At 45.8% G+C, this 22,861-nt stretch overlaps 2 protein-coding genes and 1 long non-coding RNA gene across 10 annotated transcripts; 1 reads left to right on the forward strand and 2 right to left on the reverse strand.

Annotated features, from left to right (window-relative positions):
- Positions 1-1,838: 1,838 nt before the first annotated feature.
- Positions 1,839-14,991, reverse strand: LOC109731907 (uncharacterized). 8 transcript variants are annotated; one of them, XR_005773317.3, is made up of 9 exons: positions 14,657-14,991; positions 12,605-12,781; positions 12,479-12,517; positions 11,242-12,339; positions 10,148-10,510; positions 9,565-9,927; positions 8,738-8,941; positions 2,681-2,885; positions 1,839-2,120 (listed from the first exon to the last, which is right to left on the reverse strand). It is a non-coding gene; the product is annotated as an uncharacterized lncRNA (long non-coding RNA). The 8 variants fall into 8 exon arrangements; XR_005773313.3 differs by having other exon boundaries at positions 1,840-2,120; positions 9,565-10,510; positions 11,242-12,087; positions 12,221-12,339; positions 14,657-14,990; XR_012205304.1 differs by having other exon boundaries at positions 1,841-2,120; positions 9,629-9,731; positions 9,814-10,510; positions 14,657-14,989.
- Positions 14,992-19,924: 4,933 nt separating this feature from the next.
- Positions 19,925-21,371, reverse strand: LOC109731917 (uncharacterized). The gene is made up of 5 exons (XM_020291091.4): positions 21,084-21,371; positions 20,874-20,977; positions 20,668-20,754; positions 20,385-20,543; positions 19,925-20,287 (listed from the first exon to the last, which is right to left on the reverse strand). Exons 1-5 carry the CDS (start codon positions 21,214-21,216, stop codon positions 20,144-20,146), a joined length of 627 nt encoding a protein of 208 aa, XP_020146680.1. The 5' UTR covers positions 21,217-21,371; the 3' UTR covers positions 19,925-20,143.
- A 16-nt stretch (positions 21,372-21,387) lies between these two features.
- On the forward strand, positions 21,388-22,861 carry LOC109731916 (psbP domain-containing protein 6, chloroplastic). The gene is made up of 3 exons (XM_020291090.4): positions 21,388-21,825; positions 21,958-22,274; positions 22,365-22,861. Exons 1-3 carry the CDS (start codon positions 21,498-21,500, stop codon positions 22,533-22,535), a joined length of 816 nt encoding a protein of 271 aa, XP_020146679.1. The 5' UTR covers positions 21,388-21,497; the 3' UTR covers positions 22,536-22,861.

Below are 22,861 nucleotides of genomic sequence, written 5' to 3' on the forward strand. Positions count from 1 at the left end.
TACCACCTACTGTCGCGTTAGGACACCCCTAGCACCGCTCACTGTCATGTCACGCATCGTCATGCTTATGTTTGCATTGTATTTACTGTTTCTTCCCCCTCTTCTCTCTGGTAGACTACGAACCGACACTGCTGCTGCCCAGTTCGACTACGGAGTCGACGACCCCTCCTACTTGCCAGAGCAACCAGGCAAGCCCCCCCCCTTGATCATCAGATATCGCCTATTCTTCTCTATACTGCTTGCATTAGAGTAGTGTAGCATGTTACTGTTTTCCGATATCATATCCTGATGCATAGCCTATTCTTGCTACTACTGTTGTTACCTTTACCTGCAATCCTACATGCTTAGTATAGGATGCTAGATTTCCATCAGTGGCCCTACATTCTTGTCCGTCTGCTGTGCTATACTATCGGGCCGTGATCACCTGGGCGGTGATCACGGGTATATACTTATATACTACATACATGATACATGTGATGACTAAAGTCGGGTCGGCTCGTAGGAGTACCCGCAAGTGGATCTTTGTGGCGGAGCGACAGGGCAGGTTGAGACTGCCTAGGTGAGAGGTGGGCCTGGCCCTGGTCGGCGTTCGCGGTTACTTAACACGCTTAACGAGATCTTGGTATTTGATCTGAGTCTGGCCATTTGGTCTATACGCACTAACTATCTACGTGGGAGTAGTTATGGGTATCCCGACGTCGTGGTATCAGCCGAAGCTCTTTTGACGTCAGCAACTGAGTGGCGCGCGCCGGATTGGACTGGAACGCCACTAGGCTAGGTCTGCTTCCGGCCGCGTACGCAACGTGCAGGTGTGCATAGGGCGATGGGCCCAGACCCCTGCGCGCATAGGGTTAGACCGGCGTGCTGACCTCTCTGTTGAGCCTAGGTGGGGCTGCGACGTGTTGATCTTACGAGGCCGGGCATGACCCAGAAAAGTGTGTCCGGCCAAATGGGATCGAGCGTGTTGGGTTATGTGGTGCACCCCTGCAGGGAAGTTTATCTATTCGAATAGCCGTGTCCCTCGGTAAAAGGACGACCCGGAGTTGTACCTTGAGCTTATGACAACTAGAACTGGATACTGAATAAAATACACCCTTCCAAGTGCCAGATACAACCCGGTGATCGCTCTCTAACAGGGCGACGAGGAGGGGATCGCCGGGTAGGATTATGCTATGTGATGCTACTTGGAGGACTTCAATCTATTCTCTTCTACATGCTGCAAGATGGAGATGTCCAGAAGCGTAGTCTTCGACAGGACTAGCTATCCCCCTTTTATTCTGGCATTCTGCAGTTCAGTCCACTGATATGCCCCTTTACACATATACCCATGCATATGTAGTATAGCTCCTTGCTTGCGAGTACTTTGGATGAGTACTCACGGTTGCTTCTCTCCCTCTTTTCCCCCTTTTTCCTTTCTATCTGGTTGTCGCAACCAGATGCTGGAGTCCAGGAGCCAGACGCCACCGTCGACGACGACACCTACGACACTGGAGGTGCCTACTACTACGTGCAGGCCGCTGACGACGACCAGGAGTAGTTAGGAGGATCCCAGGCAGGAGGCCTGCGCCTCGTTCGATCTGTATCCCTGTTTGTGCTAGCCTTCTTAAGGCAAACTTGTTTAACTTATGTCTGTACTCAGATATTGTTGCTTCCGCTGACTCGTCTGTGATCGAGCACTTGTATTCGAGCCCTCGAGGCCCCTGGCTTGTATTATGACGCTTGTATGACTTATTTATGTTTTAGAGTTGTGTTGTGATATCTTCCCGTGAGTCCCTGATCTTGGTCGTACACATTTGCGTGCATGATTAGTGTACGGTCAAATCGGGGGCGTCACAATAAAGCACAAATGCACGTCTAACACAAGTAAAACAAAGGTTCAAAGCTTGTATTCAACAAGGTATGGAAGAAAAATACTAAAGCTTGTCATGAAAAATGCATTAGGACAATAAATTTAATTCTTTGAATCCAAGAAATATCATGTGGCTTGACTTGTATCAGGACACATTTCTTTTTCATTCCATCTTGCATCAAGGTATGAGTTGGAGAAACTAGACCCATTTTTTTCAACACATCTTGCATCAAGGTAAGGGTTGGAGAAATCTTGCGGCCTCATTGTTGGCCTACAAATACGATGACAAACATGTTGGTGAACCGACTAAAGTGGTTGTTATAGTTGAATTGGAGTCAGCAACAAACATCACATCAATACTTTATTGGTCTTTCACATTTATTTTTACTACTAATAATGACAATAATAATAATGATGATGAAGATGGTGGTGGTGACAATGATGATGATGATAATAATAATAATAACAATAACAATAATAATAATGATGGTGGTGGTGGTGATGATGATAACAATAACAACAACAACAACAACACTTATTTTTACTACTTTTCTAAGTGGATCGAGTATTGTAGGAAATTAGGAAAATGAACATTTCTCTCTTTTTTGACAAATGTTTGGACAAGATATTTATTGGTCTTTCACATTATTCATGTCATTTGAGCTAGTTGTTCGATAACATGTGATTCAATGAGCATGAAACGCCTTCTACTCCTATGTTCTTGGCAACACGTGATTCAGCGAGCAATGTCTCATTGTTCATCAATATTTTAGTCAATGTCTGCTCTCTTCTACTCCTATGTGGAATTCACATTTTTACAAGTAAACTTACCAGGATCCAAAAGAAGAGCATGATCTTGAGAACGTTCTGGAAAAGGATGAAGTAGATGAGGCATTGGATCACCTTCGGTTGTCCGCGCCATAAGTGTTCATCCAACGGAATGATGGCCAGGTCACCTTGATCGTCAAGTACTTCTCTGCGACCTCCTAGGGGCATTTTGATCTATCACATGCTCAGTGCGAACGGCCAACAAAAGCTACATAAAGAGGCAATGGCAGCCCGGTAAGGACCTCTCTCGTTGCAGGTCTCCAAAGCCTACATAAATTTATGCTTATATATGTGTGCTGGGGTTCAGGGACACTTACAATAACCTTATATAATTGCAAAAAATAGGTGAGAGGGAGGGGGCCAAGGTCACCTCCCCCAATGCATTAGGCCCACATATGGGACTAGCAACCTTCTAAGAGACATAAGTAAACATATACACATTTACTTAAAATGGGACATGTGAGACAAATAGTCTTAAAAAACACAATAAAAAATATGTAATGATTTCGTGCTTTTGGTTTTAGTTTCTACACCCAACCATGCATCTCTTAGAGTTCTATATCTACTTGTTAGTGTGAGTGTATGAGCTAATTGGGCACCTATATTTCTGGATGGGTTTATTAATCCTACCATGTAATTTTCTCTGTCTTCGATGACCAGATCAAATGATCGAGGCGGTACTCATTGTTGTGATGAAGATTGATTACTTTTAGATAGACGAAGCCAAGTGGTACACCATATCTAAGCTTTCAAAAAAACTTACTAGTCTAAAGGAACTGGCGATAAAGGTTGAGAAAATAAGAAAGTAGTTGGCCATGAGGAGCAATGTTATAAGGCCGATAGACACGATATACCTCACAGACAAAGTTCCCAAGAGTTGTATTGGGGACATCTATAAGGTGTCCTACCAAGTTGAAGATGTAATGGATAAATACTCATACCATGTTCTTCAACACGAGGAACAAAGGTTCCTGAAGAAATTATTCATCAAAGGAACATTACATCAAAGTTTTCAGTGAAATTACAAACGAGGTATTCTAGGTGGAGAAGAAGATTCATGATTACCATCAATTTTCTATTCACTTCATTAGTCATTTGGACAAATTTTAGTACAATCTTTAAAAATTTTGTGGCGATGTATGTAGTCTAAAATATAGCATGCATGCTCACCACCCACTAAATTTTTTGTAGAGTATGATTGACTGGAAAAGGTTAACTGAGCTAGATCATCTATACCAATACAAAAAGACCCAAAAGGGCAGAACCAATCAATTTAGGCTATTAAATCATGTTAATCCAATGACTTAGATTGCTCCAATGATGAGTGCTCAACATATTTATCGTGCAATTAATCTCATACTAAACATCAACGTACGTGCTAATCATTTAATTAACACATGATTGATATCCTACATATTATGAACGTGTAATTAATTTTCTCCCAAATATCAACGTGCATTGCACTTAGTGCACAATATAGCCCATGACCGATTGACATATCAAACCTTATTATAACTAGTAGACTGCCCGTGCGTTGCCACGGGCTTTGTAAAATTTGTACTTGTTGCATATCGAATTTAATATGGACAGAAAATGTGACGCCCCCGATTTGACCGTACACTAATCATGCACGCAAATGTGTACGATCAAGATCAGGGACTCACAGGAAGATATCACAACACAACTCTAAAACATAAATAAGTCATACAAGCATCATAATACAATCCAGGGGCCTCGAGGGCTCGAATACAAGTGCTCGATCATAGACGAGTCAGCGGAAGCAACAATATCTGAGTACGGACATAAGTTAAACAAGTTTGCCTTAAGAAGGCTAGCACAAAAGTAGCAACGATCGAAGAGGCAAGGCCTCCTGCCTGGGACCTCCTAACTACTCCCCGAAGCCGAACTCCATGTAGAATCATCCTCGGGATCTCTAGCTCCTAGACTCCAGCATCTGGTTGCGACAACCAGGTATAGAAAGGGGAAAAGAGGGAGAAAAGCAACCGTGAGTACTCATCCAAAGTACTCGCAAGCAAGGAGCTACACTACATATGCATGGGTATATGTGTAAAGGGCCATATCGGTGGACTGAACTGCAGAATGCCAGAATAAGAGGGGGATAGCTAATCCTGTCGAAGACTACGCTTCTGGCCACCTCCATCTTGCAGCATGTAGAAGAGAGTAGATGGTAAGTTCACCAAGTAGCATCGCATAGCATAATCCTACCCGGCGATCCCCTCCTCGTCGCCCTGTTAGAGAGCGATCACCGGGTTGTATCTGGCACTTGGAAGGGTGTGTTTTATTAAGTATCCGGTTCTAGTTGTCATAAGGTCAAGGTACAACTCCGGGTCGTCCTTTTACCGAGAGACACGGCTATTCGAATAGATAAACTTCCCTGCAGGGGTGCACCACATAACCCAACACGCTCGATCCCATTTGGCCGGACACACTTTCCTGGGTCATGCCCGGCCTCGTAAGATCAACACGTCGCAGCCCCACCTAGGCACAATAGAGAGGTCAGCACGCCGGTCTAAATCCTATGTGCGCAGGGGTCTGGGCCCATCGCCCATTGCACACCTGCACGTTGCGTACGCGGCCGAAAGCAGACCTAGCCTAGTGGCGTTCCAGTCCAATCCGGCGCGCGCCGCTCGGTCGCTGACGTCACAAAGGCTTCGGCTGATACCACGACGTCGAGTGCCCATAACTGTTCCCGCGTAGTTGGTTAGTGCGTATAGACCAAATGGCCAGACTCAGATCAAATACCAAGATCTCGTTAAGCGTGTTAAGTATCCGCGAACGCCGACCAGGGCCAGGCCCACCTCTCTCCTAGGTGGTCTCAACCTGCCCTGTCGCTCCGCCACAAAGTAACAGTCGGGGGCCGTCAGGAACCCAGGCCCACCTCTACCGGGATGGAGCCACCTGTCCTTTCAGCCCCTCATCAGAATCACTTGCGGGTACTCAACGAGCCGACCCGACTTTAGTCACCACATGTGTCATGTATATAAAGTATATAGTATATACCCGTGATCACCTCCCGAAGTGATCACGGCCCAGTAGTATAGCATGGCAGACGGACAAGAGTGTAGGGCCACTGATGGAACACTAGCGTCCTATACTAAGCAGTAGGATAGCAGGTAAGGGTAACAACTGTAGCAACAATGACAGGCTATGCAACAGAATAGGATTAACCGAAATCAGTAACATGCTACACTACTCTAATGCAAGCAGTATAGAGAAGAATAGGCGATATCTGGTGATCAAGGGAGGGGGGCTTGCCTGGTTGCTCAGACAAGAAGGAGGGGTCGTCGGTGACGTAGTCGACCACAGGGGCATCAACATCGTCACGGGGTCTACCGAAGAGAAGAGGGGGAAGAAACAGTAAATACATAGCAAGCAAGTGCATAACAGGACAACAAGCAGAGCTAGACGTGTTCTAACGCGGTATGGGGTGATACCGGTGAAGGGGGGAAACATCCGGGAAAATATCCCCGGTGTTTCGCGTTTTCGGACAGATGAACCGGAGGGGGAAAGTTGCGTGTTTGCTATGCTACGGATGTGTGGCGGACGAACGAGCTGCGTATCCGGATTCGTCTCATCGTTTTGAGCAACTTTCATGTAGAAAGTATTTTTATCTGAGCTACGGTTAATTTTATATTAATTTTAAAAGAGTTAAATCATTTTTAGGATTAATTTAAATATTTTAATTCAACATTATCCAGAACAGTGTCTGCTGACGTCATCATGACGTCAGCAGTCAACAGAGGTGTTGACTGGTCAAACTGACGTGTGGGCCCAGTGGGACCCACCTGTCATACACTGTTAGGTTAATTAGGGTTTAGGTTAAACTAATTACTGTTTATTTAAACTAACAGGTTAATTAGATTAATTAAATAGGATTAATTAACTTAATTTAATTAATTAATTAATTATTATTTTTATTATTTTCTAAAAAACGTTCTGGGGCGTGGGCCCCTCGTGTCATGGGCCCAAGGCCTTAGCGGGCGCACGGGTGGCGTTTAACGGGGCGGCACCCGAACGAGGGGCTGACCGGGCCGCAGCGGGGGGTACGGGCGCCATAGCGCGCCGGCGGCCACGGCGGGGCTCGCCGGCCAGCCGTCTCCGGCGAAGGAAGCCGGCGTGGAGGGGTGCGGTTGCGGGCGACTACGGCGCATGTGGGGAGGCCACGCGCATCGGTGCGGGGAGGCGGCGGACGCGGCCTGGCGACGAGCGCAGCAGGGCTTGCGGACGGCGCGGCCAGCGGCACAGCTCCGGTGGGCAAGGGCGCGGGCAAGGCCACGCACGAGCGGGCGAGCGCGGGGCTGCAGTGGCTACGCCGCACGAGGCAGGAGGTAGCAGCGGGGCGAGCGCGCGCGGGGTGGACGGCGGGCGCGGTGACGGCGCTCGGCAAGCGTCGCGGTGAAGCGGGGACATGGACGGCGGCGTTCGGGCGAGGCGCGTGCGCACGGACGAGGCAAAAGTGGCAGTGGCCGCGGGCGGAGCGCGGTGACCGCGGGGTGAGGGAGAGGGGCGGTTGCGGTCCTCACCGCGGTTGTAGGGAACGTGGCAACGCGGGGCGAGGAGGGGACGGAGACGACATGCGTAGGGGTAGCAGGCCGGTGGGGAGGTCCGGCGAGGTGGAGGGCGGCGGGGATCGTCGGCGGCGTCGGCGCGGTTTGTTCCCCCTCCCGATCCAATCGGGAGAGAGGGGGGAGGAGATATTTCGGGGGAGGAGTGGGGTGTCGGTGGGGGTTCGGGGTCTCACCGGGTGGGGGATAAGGGAATTGGGGGGTGGCCGGTTGGGCCAGTTGGGCCTGCCTGGCTAACAGCTGGGCCAGCTGGGCCAGTGGGGGGTTCTTTTCTATTTTTTTTGTTAGTTTGTTTTCTGTTTTTGTATTTTCTTTTCTTTATTTAGTTTCTTTTCTGTTTTAATTCATTTTAAGTATTTAGGTCTTTATAAAAGCATGGATCCCACACCATAAATTCCTAGGCATTTATTTGCACACCCCGAACATTTTTGTTTTAAATTTTGAAAAGTTTTGATCCAACGTGATATTAGCAACAGTAACCGGGGTGACGTGGCATCGTTATCGTGGGATTACTGTAGCTTAATTATCCGGGCGTTACAAAAAAGATAGCCAATAACACAAAAAAATGATTTAAAATCCCCTTCACTTGCAATGTATTTCGATAAAAAATCGACTGTATAATAGAAAGACCTATCATATCTGATTCACAAAATAAAGAAGGGGCTACAAAAACATTGAACTCTTTATTGTGCTCTGCATTACAAATGATAATAACACTTGAATGCCTTTATTATTTATGCTTAAGATACCATCTCACAAAAGCAAGTGTATTGTTATTATCCATTAATTGAAGACAAACACATGGAGTATTTTGTTCCCTTTAAACAAATGTTCGAACAAGTTACAACCAGAAACTCAATTCCTTAAAAAAAAGAACTTGATTGCAATATGCAAAAGCCTATATTCTAGAACATGCAATTCACCATTTAGGTACTACTGCAACAAAACACATCTTCTAGAACATGTTACCTATCTTGGAAGAGGTAAATACATCAATCTTTGATAACATTTATTGTTAAAAAATTGTGTATACATTTATTTGTATTTTTATAATATTGTGATAAATCCATTGATGGTTTTCTTCTAGTTTGTTTGAGCGGCGTAACACCTGATTTGGTGTATCGGTTCAAAAGTAACTCACATAAGACTCAAAAGGAAATGTGTGTTGTAGTGTGAACTCTGACATAAACCGACTGAAGGGAAAGCCTAATTCGGTATACACTCAGACTTTAAGCTCAAATATAAGTGTGAATCACAGGCAGCATCAATTGTGAACAACAAGGCTAAAATTTGCACAGAGAATATGTTGTCGCAAGTTTAAAACATATGTTTTTTTTCCCCGTTTTAGCACAAAACTTGAAAAATACACAGTCGGATTGAGGAGAACACAAGTCTAAGATTAGTCCTATCAATTGTTCATTATTCTATTAGCAACTAAAATAGAGAGATAGATAGATATATAGAGAAACAATACCTAATCAGATCCCCCAAACATCGTGAGGCAATATAAAATGTCTAAAAAAAATATAGTTCTCTGAAATATTGCAAGGGAGCCCCAAGACATTGACACTCTAAATTGCTTAGAGCTTAAATGCTTAATACAATCATGCTTCTCCATTTTGAGCCAATCCACCTAACGTGGACTACTTCATTAATACATGCAATCATTCCAGATAGCCTGCAAAACAAGAGGTAAAAGTCAGTAAATATTGTACAAATAATTTTTTTAGTTGAATGGAAAGGCTCAAATTAAAAATCAACAAATATATGCAGGGTTATTTCATACTGCTAGTTTATTGAGCACCATTAACCTCCTTGTCGGCATATAATGTATAATCCAAAATCATATTACCAATTTTGGGGCAACTTTATACTACTTGCGAATATAAAGAATATGATTAACTAACAAATATTGGATTGTAACAGATGCGAAAAAAATACTTCTATGCTTCAAGGAATCATATGTTCTGAGTATCGTCTGGAAGCTTTTAGGATAAATAAGGATAGAGGGCTGTTTTGTTCAAGGAAACAGAATGACTCTCCTTACACCAAGTCTAAGTTCATCATCATTCATCATTGTTACATGTATAAAACGGGGAAATACACAATGAATAAGAGGAATAAGGATAGAGAGCTGTTAACTTCATCGCACTGTTCATTTGCTTATAATGAATAAATAAGATAAGATCCCCTGTGACAAATCTATTTATATTGACAAATGAATTCCCTCCATTTGTTAAAAAGATGCCTATTTGGTTGATCTAGAAGGCAAAGGAGAATTTCGAAACATGTATATGGTACCTTGCTAGAAGGAAAAAGATAACTGATATACTTGTCTCAAAATCAGAATGGATGATAGAATTACATAGAGCGGTTTGCCCATTTCGAAGATTCTCAGTGTTGTAAGGAATTGTGTCAACGAATTCCCACAGAAAATATAGCGTCTGATTCCAGGAAATGATTTATTTCTGTTACTCACAAACAACATGTACAACATTGAGAAGCTCCTCGTGAATCAAGCTTACAACACTGAGCATTAGAAAATCATACTCTCTTCTTGCTAGCCGGTGGTGAGAAAACATGTGCTGCAATTAGTATTGAAATGTTCTCCTTGATAGGTTCATGAAGAATGCCGGCAATGAGAATCTCATCCAGTATTTAGGCCTGAAAATTTCACCATTGGTACTCATGAGAATTAGTCAGTACTAAAAAGAATGGTATAGCTCTCGCAAGAAATTTCATATAACTCCACTGCTGGTTCTTCGGTGTCTGAATTTCAGCATATATGTGAATATTAAATCGACCTCACATATCTAAAGAAATTAGGAAAAACACCAAGGCCGCAGTACGGCTCCTATGTCTTTGACAGTTTCGGCACGCCTACCGCGTCCTCGCCGGTTGTGGCGGGACCCCTACATCCTTGGTGGCGGCCACGGTGCCCACGTCCACCTGCATCCACGTTTGGGCGGTACTGGGGCATGCGGTGGCACTGGAGCAGCCACACACTTGTACCCGGCACTACTGCGTGTCAATGCAGATTAGAGAGATATATAGTTTAGGATCCAGAGATGGAAGAAGATACCTGGGCCGACACTGCTCTCGTTGATCAAAAAATCCCTAGTACCATCCCCCAGCAGCGGGCCCTCTCATCATCTTCAAGGCTGCCTACCGCCTCGCGCTACTCCTTTTCTCGCTTATCTCCACCGGCGCTCACCTTTCCGCTGGTGCCATCCGTCATGCCCTTCGTCTGACAACAAAAATAATTTGTTGTCAATATGTATTGCCAATTAGGCATGAACAATCATTGCAAACTCAAAATTCGATTACTGTAAAAGAAGGAGCTCGATATCAGATTACTTGATCTTTCGTAGAGAAAAACAAAATACTAAACCAAACTTTGCTAGAACAGCAGGAGATCAACCCAAATAGCTGCTCCATCACCATATGCATAGTTATAAGATAATTAAATATTCTGATTCATCTGCACGGGCATCAAGTTTCATTATAAGGGTTCAGATTTATTTTAGGGTAGAGAGACTTTAGATGGTTTCTATCTCCCTAAATTCTAACCCCAATGTGCATCTATGTCCCTGTTTCTTACATCCTCACTCACCGACTAGATCAAGAAGAAGCACCCAGATCATGATTCAAGTATTTTAAATTCAAAAGACAAAAAATTAACATCAAAATAATCTCGAATAACAATGTCACCACCAATACCAAAATTGAGAAGTACGCTAGATGGTCTCTCCGAATTTGTGAGATTTCCATATATCTAGATCTTATGTACACGGGCTCATGTCTAGATCACTTTCATCAAATACTCATCATCAACTTAACTTGGATAGTTGGTCACATGTGCCATGGATAGTTGGCCACATGTGCCGTGTGGTACGTCTAGATCACTTGTTGGGCGTATTTAGGACTGCTCTCAATGTACAGGTAGCCACTCCTATATGTACAGGTACCTCACCGTACCGCTTCTCACCGTACAGGTAGCCCCCTCACTGCACAGCAGCCGCTCACACAAGTCACTTGTCCCCACCACGGCGTTGCTCTGCCGACCTCCTCTCGCGTCAGCCTCCACAGCCTCGTGCCCATGTCCTCTCCCCACCATGACCCCGCGCCACCCCGCCATGGTCTTGCCCCACAACCAACGCCGTCGGTATCACATAGATCGACGTGCGGCCCCGCCATGGTCCCGCCCCACAACCAACTTCATCGGTATCACAGAGATCGATGTTGTTGCTGGCGTCCATCCTCGGCGACGACGACCTGGCATGGCTCTAGGCCAAGGCGGTTGCCGAGGCAAAGAATCTCTGCCTGGCCACCTAAAAGAGCGTGCAGCTGGCGGCCAAGCTGCCGTCCAAGCACACTCCACCTGCGGTCTTCCTGCAGGTCGTATTGTGGCTGAAGATACTAAAGATACCAAAGATAAACGCAGAAACTTTAAAAAGATCATCTCAACAAGGTATGCAAGTAATTTCTTTTGGGTGTTTGAATTGCCACATCTTGGGTTTTGTTTTCAGTCCATTATATATTCTAGGGACAAACTTCATCTCATTTCTTAGACCAAATAAGATTTAACTACATGACCAGATTCACGTAAACTAATTTGCAAGGTTTATTCGATTTTGTGCATGACAAGGGGCAAGTAGAATTTTTTCTGTATGCACTTAGCAAGATTAAAGTAACAGGCACAAAGTGAATCAAGTGTCTTCAACAAGCAATTTAAAAGTGAAAGTAGATAAACAACTTAATCCACATAGAAGAGTGCTGAGTTTTGAAATTTGATTTGCCGCATTGCAATAGTCCGCTATGGTCCTGCAGTAATATGTGTATGACAGCAAAAGGATCTTCGAATCAGTATGTACACTAACTTATCCATTATAATTCGATATAGTATATGAGATAACTTGAACATCTCTAGAAACCAGTGTGGAAAAAATATAACAACCAAATTGCACGTGTGGACTTTCATATGCACATTCCCAGACGCTACAAACTTGATCAGAGCCGAGAGCAAGGAAATGCATATCACAGTTGCAATGACCGCTAGGAGAACCCTCTCCACATCTGCGTGTTGAGAGACTTGAGCTATTAATTTTGCAGGCACTCCACACAAGCACATGCATGTTATGTTAGCAGAGTAGAAGAGCCATCATCTTAAGTTAGGGTATACATTATCATTTTGGGTATGATCAAATGGAAATACCTGCTCATGTCGTCCTCTGATCCACTCATCCAAATCATCCTAAAAAGCTCATGCATAATGGTTTAAGAAATAAAGTATATATGCTCAAAGGACAAGATTGATAGCTAACAAATAGTTGATGCTTACAATTAGCTTGTGGTCTCCTCCTCCAACATGTGTTTCCTATTTGAGCATTGTGAAAGGTCAGGAGGTCCAGGCAGGTCAAGGCGATGGCCACCTTCGACTTTGGCAATGCAAACTCCCTCTCGGTGGCCCTCTCCACAACATCATCCAACATATTGACGTTTAGCTGACTGAAAGGAACTATAGAAAGCAAAGGGGAAAATGTATCATCAGATAATTCTTTGGGCCAAATAGCAGAATCTTACTTGATTCATGAAATTACACTGCTAGGTGCTTGCAGAAGAAACAATGGCACGAGGAAAGATTCGTGTATGCATGTGCCTTTAGCAAGCAATAGCAAGAGGCAAAAGAATAATAATAAATAAATGCTCAAATAATAATCTTTGAAGGGGGGGGGAGGGGGGCGTTACACTGTATTTCAGAATAATCCATTCATTTTATGATAAAACCAAATATGCAGCAGAATAAAAAATTATACAAGGTGAGTAGTAGTAGATGAGTTTTTGAATGGATCACTTTCCTACCACAAGGACTGCCGAAAAACAGTGCTAAAATATTATAAAGCATTTCATCAAGCATTCCTGCTCAGGTCCTAGGTATTGTATAATCCCTTCTTGCCATGTATGTATTCCGATACACATACAGCCTAAAATGCCGTAGTTAACAAAAGTCAAGACACTATAAAAATATATTAAAAAAAAACTTCATCAGAATAGTCTCGGTATTCAATTGCTATCTTCTGATGACATCTGGGTCATTGTATTTTGGAATCGCAAACTGACAATAATTAACTGCAAGAATTGCCCGTTCATACATCTCCATCTGTCCATATTCACAAGGATTTCGCTGTCCTAACTGTAGAGTATTTACTATTTACAGTGATTAGGCACACACACACACACACACACCCTAAAATCAAACACAAGGATCAACAAAAACACCTTATCTTCTTTTACTTCCATCACATTCCATTTCTTTTGACAAAAGCTAGCAAGTTCTTGCAGTTTCAATAACAAGCAGGTAGCTGAAACTCACATCAAACTAATGTTCCAACTATACAAATAAAAAACTAAAAATGAAAAAATGGAGATGCGTATGCTTGTTCAAATAAAAAAAGTCGCATAAACTAAATTTTCCTAATAAAACCTCCTTGGATAGCTTATTCTAATTAAAATGTTTAATATCAAGTGAGCAACATGTTCCAGAATAATGATAATTAAATGAAAGCAATTGGCTAGTTAGTAATCCCTCTGTAAAGAAATATAAGAGCATTTAGATCACTACTTTAGCATTCTAAACGCTCCTATATTTCCTTACGGAGGATGTACATACAGTTGCAGGAAGGTAAGTGTGCATATACAGGACAAAAGCAGAAAATGTTCAACGTCAGGGCTATGAGATTAACATACCAGCTCTATCAACTGTTATTTCTAATTCAGTAAATTTGGTACAAAGCTTTTATAAAGCAGCCCTTAGAACCTCAAGTTTCTGAAAAATGTAACTATAACAGAAGAAATGAGATGTGTTATGTACTGCAGACTGTACTACCAAGCAAGCAAAGAAAACAGAGTTTGAAATTCAGATCATTTCAGTACCTTATTCAGCATGCATAATAAACCTTATTCAGCTTGGTACTCACAAATACATTGATTTTGAAAGAGCAAACATTTCCTGCATCGAACTTGAATTTCTTTAAGATGTGATCGGGAACACTTGCTAGTGTCCAACATAGCCTATGTCAAGTCTGCACAAGACACCTAGCCAGACATCGAACTTGAATTGGCAGAATCAGCCTTTTCTCGTCTGATGGGTTGTAGTTTATTCAGTTTTTTTTCTTTCAAAATGGCATCGCTCGGTACAAATTTACGTAGGCATGCAGGCGAAGCCGTTTGAAGCTACAGCCAACATCAGCAAGAATTCAAGCGAAAGGCACTGGGATAATGGGAAATGATCATATGACGAAGAATTAAACATAAAAAAGAAAATATTTTTAGAGAAGGAAGAACATTTCAGGAGGATCTGATGAACCTGCTACGCATACTCATATGGACTTACGGTTCCGGTGAAGTGGAGCTGATGGAAGAGGGGATCACGAGCAGCGGCGGGATGGTCGACGCTGGAGCTCATGGCGAAGTGGACCTGTGGCGCGGCGGCGGGGGAAGGGGTCGTTGGCGCGCAGGGCAGCGGCCGCGGTGGGACGTGGGGCCGGCGGCCGCGGCTGGATCTGGGCGCGACGGCCACGATTGGAGCTGGGGCGGCGACCGCGGCGGGAGGTGGCGGGGGCGGCCGCGACGGGCGGTGGCGCACCGCGAGACGGGTTAGCGTTTGAGGGAGGAAGATGGGGGAGGGGATCGGCGGCGGCTGCGAGGGCGAGGGCAACGGCGAGGGGATCTGCTGTGGCATCGCTCGAGGGCACCTGGAGGCTTTGCTCGCTCGCTCGCTCGTTCGCACGTTGCCAGTCCAAGACGGGTTTTTTTCGCTGGTTTTCTTTCGTCCTTTTTTTTGGCGTGGAGGGGAGTACTACCTGGAGGCATCGCTCCCTAGTAACATTGGTTGGTTCGATTTTTTTGACGTGGAGGCAACTACTTGGGAGGTGGGAGGGAGGACGAAAATAAACCGTGGTAGGTGGGACCAAAATAAACCCGGAACGGAGACTACTAAATGAGACATTAGAAGTAGAGATAGTACCATAACTGGTTTGTGCATTCCTAATCTGCCTACCATTGATTCGAAGGACACTTCTTATTTTAATACTTCCTCAGCGACATTTATTTTGGGGCGGAGGGAGTAGATCATTTTTTAGGCGAAACCATGAAACAATTGCTCTATGGTATATTTTTTTCATTAATTAATATGTACAATTAAAAAAGAAAATAAAAATAAAAAGGCCATTCAACCAATGCCCGTCTTATGAAACACCAAAGGAATTAAAGATTATTCTCTATCCAACTGTTGATTTTGTCTGCCTTATTTGTCTTTGCTCTTAATTCTACTGGTCTCATTCCTTCTTTTAAATAAAATGTCCAACTATTCACTGATGGTGTGGCTCTTTTGAAGATCTTGTCATTTCTTATCATCCAAATACTCCGCATCCCATGACAATGGTATCCATAGCAAATTCCGAGGGGAGTGATTCCAATGTGAGGTAGATTTCATCATAGGTCGGCATGCCCTGATTCTTATTGGGTGTAATAGAATGCCAGCACATCAGTGCAAAGAGGCAGTCCCAGAATAGATGAGTCACAGTTTCTTCATTGATTTCAGCACAGAGGGCACAATTATAGTCTTCGTGATACATGCTTCTTCTGTGTAGCATATTTCGGGTGCTGATTCCGTCATGTAATAATAACCAGAAGAAGATCTTATGTCTCAGACAGCATGCTGTTTTCCAAAGAAGTCTGAATGTGCTGTGTGCTGGACTATATCCCTGAATAGCTTTGTACATCTTCATAGATTAGTACTTAGGAGCCTTCCATGCGTAAGACCAATTGTCTTGTCCATTTACTAACGGTCTCTTATTGATTAAAGTCTGCAATGCATTGTATTGAGCAAAAGCTTCCTGTGACATGGGTCTGTGAAATAGTAGGTTGATATCATTGTGTTCCAGTGCTCTCTGAAGAGTTATATTCTGCTGTATAGCAAATGAGAATAGTTCTGGGTAGTTGATAGAAAGTGGTGAGTCTTGCCATCTATCAGACCAGAAGAGAATTGTGTTCCCTTGACCTGCCTTACACACTGCATGCTGCTTGAAGGTAGGAAGAAGTTTCAGAACTGTTCTCCACCAGAATGATCCAACCTTGGTGTCATTTGGTAATTTGTCTTGGTAGTAAGCTTCCTAGATAATGTGTACCCATGGAGTATCAATCTTGTTGAAGAACTTATGAAGGTATTTGATGAGCAGAGCTTGGTTGTGAATCTCCAAGTCAAGGACTCCCAGTCCTCCCTGATCTTTGGATTTGCATACCGTGTCCCATGAAATGTGGATTGTCCCTCTTTCTTGTGTACCATATTTCCTCCAAAAGCAGTTCATTAGATATGTGTTGATTTGTTTGATCACAATCTTTCGAATTTCCAAGGTGCACATGGAAAATGTGGGTAGACTAGTGAAAACTGATTTCAACATGGTTAACTTGTCACCAGTGGAAAGCATAGTGGAACAACTCAGCAACCTACTCTCAATACGTTTAAGCATGGGAACAAAGTCCTCTACCCTTGGCTTGGATAAACAGAGTGGTAGCCCCAGATAAGTATGGGGGAGAGATCCAATCTTGCATCCCAGGAGGTTGGATAATTCACTCATCTTCTGTGCAGGAGTGTTGATAGAAATCATAATGGACTTGGAGCAATTAACTTTTAGCCCTGTGTACTCAGCAGAATGCAGCAGGAGATTCTTAATGTGCATCAGTTGTCTATCATCAGCCTTGGCCACCAAAATGGTATCATCAACATATTAGATAATTGGATAGTCTAGGCAAGAGGTATGAATAGTAATTGATACATCTCTTGTGGCCATTCCTTCTATGTAACATAATTCTATTATTTGAACCATAGTCAATAGATCTTCATCACCAGCTATAAAACCTTTTGGCCAATGCTTTGGTGGACCTTAATTATTGGTTCAAGCGTAAAGTATAGAGTTCTACAATCGTATAAAAAATAAATATGACCAATAATCCGAATTTTAACCTCACATGGTGACCTAACATCACACAAAAACTAATAAGAAGCTCTTTTTTTAGGGTACTAACAAGAAGCTCTTGATGTATGACATTTTTGGAAATGTCAAAATAACCATTTGCCCCCATATCAATACGATTAAAGATACACACCACAAAAGTGATATGTTATTTGGCAAAATATCTGTGGTGGTTTTAGAATATCATTACTTGCCATATCTTCTAATATATTTTTATGCGAAACGTAAAATAATATTCCTCTAACACATCCAACGCACACAAGATTGCGAGGGCCACTATGCTAGTTCTACTAACATCAAAACCTAGTCCAACGAAGACCAAAGCACTCAATTAACAAGGTGCAATGCCTAGCGGTGCCTGAAAATTAAATAACAAAAATCCTACCAAAAAGATCTTACAAAAACTCTACGGATTAAATAAAGCGGTACAAATGGTTTCTGTCAGCAACTAATCAGCAAGACTTTGAAGCAATGTCATACGCTCTCGCGTACGCCTCCTCCCCCAACTAGGTTTCTTCTGTCTCCCGCAGGCTCCGCCGCCGGTCCACCTCGTCTTCGGTGGCCTTAGGGCCATGGCAGTGCGGTGAATCCCGGCCCTTGCCGGCGGGAGGGCTCCGTTCTTCGATTTTTGTTAGGGTTTGTGTTTTTCTTAGAAAGACGAGACGACGACGGCTCCCTGAAAATGGAATAAGGTTCTCCCCGTCTAGTTCCCGTCCCGGTGGTGCATCTAGCATCATCGGTGAGCGTGTGGAGGTGTGTCTCCGGGATCTGTCCTTGGTGAATTTGCTCAGATCTTGTCGTAGTTCATCTACGTTCCTGTGTCTTCAGGTTAGATCATTCCGATCTATACTACTCTTCAACGGCAGCGGTTGCTGTTTTGGTGCGCTGGTCCTATGGGGTCTTAGCACGACGACTTCCCGACTGTCTACTAGAACAAGTTTTGTCTGGCTCCAGTGAAAGAGAGATGTTGACGGTGGCGTGCCTTCGACTCGCTTCAGTGTTTGTAATCGTCGTTAGGTGGTCTACATATTGAGATGTAATATTTACTATTTTTAGTGTTCATTGTAGTATCGTAATTGAAGATGAATAGATTGAAAGTTTTTTTTGCAAATAAAATAAAACCGTATGCAATGAGGGTGGGGGAGTATAGAGTGATCTCTCGGTGCCAGTTTTAGCTCTACAACAATTTTCTACATAGTGGTACTGGTTCATTATTTTTCAAGCGATTCTTATGTAGACAATGTCTGAGTTTTGTTATGAAAGTATATACGCGCATATACTCATCCCTATGAACGCACACCTTGCCTGTATAGAGTAAATTGCAAGAAACCACCAGTTTGAAGGCTAGGGTTTCAAAAAACACTACGTTACAGTTATTCGACACAAAGCACCATGTCTTGTGTAATCTTGTTGCAAATAACACTGATCGGCGGAGCAGAGCGCTTTAAGCATGTTTATGACAGGTGGGTCCAGATTTTGCCGACGTGGCGTAACGACTGGGCGGAGACGGCGTTAGATGGTGAATTTGTCAATTTACAAAAAAGTCCCTGTAATTTTAAAGGAACGCCCTTTGATGAAAACAAGAAAAGCAATCAGCTCCCTGGAGCCTACGCAAGCATGCGAGTAGAACATGAATACGACGATGGATCTCGTCACTGGCGACGGGCGCGCCATCATGGTCTAGGAGGCAGCAGCGGAAGTCGTCGGGGTCTGGGAGGCGGCGGCGGCGGTCTTTGGGGTCTGGGAGGCGGCGGCGGCGGTCTTCGGGGTCTAAAAGGCGACGACGAGTGAGTGGCGCGATGACAGAGCATAGGTGGCCGCGCCATCGGGAACTGGGAGGCGGCGGCGAGCGATTGGCGCGACGCCGGTCCATCGGTGGCCGCAAGAATTGTCGTTGCGGGCAGCGTAGCCGCGACGGCGAGGCGGCGGCATCCTTGGCGCTCGTCCATGGCGGCGGCGTCCTTGGCGCTCGTCCATGGCGCGGCATAGTCGATCCAGGCGGCTGGGAGGAGTAGAGGGAGGGTTGGGCTCCTCGCCGACGCCGGCGGTCACGGCGCAGTCCGGCCATGTGGTGGCAGTTGGGATCGGGCGTGGGCTGCGTCGGGGATCAGGGAGGAATTTCCGGTGAGAAAAAGGATGAATTGAAGATTCCAGCTGACAGGTCGGTCCCATGTAGACTCTGACGCCATCGACGCCGATTCGTTACGCCACGTCGGCAAAATCTAGACCCACTTGTCATAAACATACTTAAAGTGCTCTGATCCGCCCATCAGTGTTATTTGCAACAAGATTACACAAGACGTGGTGCTTTCTGTCGAAAAACTGTAACGTAGTGTTTTCTGAAACCCTAGCCTTCAAACTGGTGGTTTCTTGCAATTTACTCTGCCTGTATAAGTACCTTCGAGACACTGAGGCGGCATATCATCTTGAGATTTTACGAAGTCAGCGTAGACGCGTCGTAGTCGACCAAAACGTCTCCTCCCATTGAACGCGTATCGCCAGAAATTTTAAAATAAATCCAGGATAAATGCGAGCACAAGGATTTGAACCCTGATGGACCGGAGATATCATTGTCGTCCTAAATATCCAAGTATCCAAACCATAGGTTGGTTCACACAATATCTCAGTTTTGCTGTCACGTTGATTTATGTATCGCGTTCATCCATGTGAATCTCGGTACTATTCTTCGGAGATCGGAGTATAACTCAGTGCTGCTGCTACGAGCACTACTACTAGTATTGTGCTACAGAGTTCTTATAACAAAGGAAAGGCCATAATCAATCGATGCAAGCTATCCTAACAGTGTGTACTGGGCTAATATCATGATCGAGGTGTTCTAGGAGCTATTAGTTGGCAGTGGTCTGATCCTCCGTCTTCCTGTTGATGGTGATCCCCTGATCCCTCCTCGTCGGCGGCAGGCGTTCCTTCTCCTCCTCCACCTGCTCCAGCAGCACCTGCAGCTCCGCCTCCGACAGGCTCTCCAGCCGTTTCTGCAACGAAAACAGTTAATGGTGGCACCCAGTCACGACTCACACTTGAACGTCGTGTGCCTCAGGCAGAGAGTGGCAAAAAGGGTCACTAGCTCACCTCCATGACTTGCTTCTCGTAGTTCCTGAGCTGCGTGGCGTAGGTCATGTCCTTGTTGGCCACCCGGATCATGTAGGAGGAGATCCACCCCACCGTCATCCCGAGCACGATGAACAGCTGGACCACGTTGCCGGCTTGCAGGGGGTCGACGCCGACGAACTGCGCACGGTCAGGGAACGGTTTCGTGATCAGGATTAGGTTCACGTAAAAACAGACAGCTTCTTCATCGATGGCAAACCGAGCCGCTGCTGGTTTTTGCTAGGGAAATCAAGAAGAGGGTCACCTCGAGGCCGGACTTGAGGCCGTAGCCGAGGAGGGTGACGCCGACGCCGATCAGCAGCACGTCTTTCCTCGAGTACCCGAACTCTACCTGCGGAAACGCAAGCGGGCGGGCGGGCGAATTGCCTGGTTAGCTCCCGACGCGGCGTGGAAGACTGAACGAGTCGCTGACGATTTCAGCTTTCAGGACGCAACGCATGCTGTGCTGACCTTGTCATCCGTGGCTTTGGAGTCATCCACGCTGCTTCTCAGCGCTAAGCGCCTCCTCTGTCCCACGGGCCTCAGCAGCACCTTCGATCGCAGCACAGCTTGGCCTTTTGGAGAACATAACAAGATCAATTTGTTAACAAATCGATCTGCTCGGTGGATCTGTGCAGCTCATTATCACAAGAAAATAGCATGGGGCAGAAGCAAACATACCAGAGTGGCCGGAGTGCTGGCAAGCCGTCTTGCCAAAGCGGAGTCCGCCGGCGGGCGCGGGCGCGGCGGCCCTAGTCCCCGTCGAGCGGGCAGAGACGCGAAGGACGGGGGCGGACAGGGCTGCTGGCGCCATGGTTGCCGAGTAGTCAGTCCACCGTTGCTGCTCGGCCGCACACCCGCGCCTCTGGCTCCCTTTATCCCACCTTATCCTCGACGTGCTGACTGACTGAGGGGGCGCTGCTCAGCCGCGTCCCCGGCACCCCTCCCGTACACGTACACGTACACAAGCTGGCCACATCGAGGCCAAAAAATGCCTCGAGCGCGTCGACAAGGCCAAATATCACACTCGTCTGGATAAGAGTGGCCGTTCTTCCGACCCTCCCGCGGGCGCGAACCCGTGGCCCTCGCGCGCTCATGGCTTCTTCCTCCTCCTCCGTCTTCTCCCCGCTCCTGCGGCCGTCCCTCCGGCTGCCCGTCGCCTCGGTCACCACGCGCTCCTCTGTTCCCCACGCTGTGTCGGTGGACAGCGCGGCCGCTGCCACGCAGCCGGCGCCTCTAGCGGTTGTCAGTCACAGGAGGGAGCTGGTGGTGGGGACGGCGCTCGGCGCGCTGTTGTCGGCGACGCCGCTGCCCGTTGGTGCGCGGGAGGTCGAGGCCGGCAAGTACCTGCCGCCGGCGCCGTCCAGCCCGGGCTTCGTGTTCTTCAAGGCCAGCACCAAGGACACCCCTGCCCTCCGGGCTGGTGATCACTCGATTCTTGCTGTACTTTCTAGCCATCTCCATGCATTGTTCCTCGTTGGTGCTAGTACCTATCTTGCAACCCGATGCACGCTGTCGATTAGTCAGCTGAGTTGAGTTTTGTCATGAAATTCAGGCAATGTGGAACCATACGAGTTCATCCTGCCGCCCACCTGGAAGCAGCTGCGAGTGGCCAACATACTTTCCGGCAACTACTGCCAGCCCAAGTGCGCGGAGCCATGGGTGGAGGTGAAATTCGAGGATGAGAGGCAGGGCAAAGTGCAGGTAGTCGCCTCGCCGCTCATCCGCCTGACCAACAGGCCGAACGCCACCATCGAGGACATCGGCAGCCCCGAGAAGCTGATCGCCTCCCTGGGGCCTTTCGTCACCGGCAACACCTTGGAGCCCGAAGAGATCATCGAGACCTCTGTCGAGAAGATCGGCGACCTAACTGTAAGTTTATCAGTCAGGTTCCGTTTTTACATGATGGTGTTGCTGAAACCTGAATTCCTGATGCATGGGCGTAAATTATTTGTGATGCAGTACTACAGCTATGTGTTGGAGACTCCACTGGCACTGACGGGCTCTCACAATCTGGCCAAGGCCACGGCCAAGGGGAGCACTGTGGTGCTCTTCGTCGCGAGCGCCAGCGACAAGCAGTGGCAGTCGTCGGAAAAGATTCTGAAGGCTATGGTAGATTCGTTCCAAATATGATTGCAGCAAGTGCAGGCGGCCTCCAGACCTGGACGCGCGGGTTTGCTTGCTTACTACTTCCACAAGAGAAACTGGTACCTGTTTTTGAGGCTTGGAACACTTGTAATGAGCTACTTGATCGACTAAGGTGTGACTATAAGCTTGTACACTAGCTTATTATAGAGGTAATTCCATGTACACACACACTGATCAGAATCAATTGGTCTCTTCTTCCAAACAGCAAAAAACTCTTGAGTCTGGATTTTCTACCATGCAGCGCTTGGAGCATCTCTAGCTGATCTCTTAAAAAACTTTAAAGAAGTAAAAATATATTTTAAAGGCCTAAA

This window comes from Aegilops tauschii, chromosome 3 (genome assembly GCF_002575655.3).
Source record: "Aegilops tauschii subsp. strangulata cultivar AL8/78 chromosome 3, Aet v6.0, whole genome shotgun sequence".
Classification (NCBI taxonomy): domain Eukaryota; kingdom Viridiplantae; phylum Streptophyta; class Magnoliopsida; order Poales; family Poaceae; genus Aegilops; species Aegilops tauschii.

What these genes read in the sequence shown, in the direction of transcription:
- LOC109731917 (XM_020291091.4), bottom strand. Translation starts at nt 21,216, where the DNA reads ATGGCGCCAGCAGCCCTGTCCGCCCCCGTCCTTCGCGTCTCTGCCCGC. An exon ending in CCAGCACTCCGGCCACTCTG is followed by an intron (nt 20,978 to 21,083) that starts GTATGTTTGCTT and finishes GTTCTCCAAAAG; the next exon opens with GCCAAGCTGTGCTGCGATCG. An exon ending in CCAAAGCCACGGATGACAAG is followed by an intron (nt 20,755 to 20,873) that starts GTCAGCACAGCA and finishes GCGTTTCCGCAG; the next exon opens with GTAGAGTTCGGGTACTCGAG.
- LOC109731916 (XM_020291090.4), top strand. Translation starts at nt 21,498, where the DNA reads ATGGCTTCTTCCTCCTCCTCCGTCTTCTCCCCGCTCCTGCGGCCGTCC. An exon ending in CACCCCTGCCCTCCGGGCTG is followed by an intron (nt 21,826 to 21,957) that starts GTGATCACTCGA and finishes CATGAAATTCAG; the next exon opens with GCAATGTGGAACCATACGAG. An exon ending in AGAAGATCGGCGACCTAACT is followed by an intron (nt 22,275 to 22,364) that starts GTAAGTTTATCA and finishes TTTGTGATGCAG; the next exon opens with TACTACAGCTATGTGTTGGA.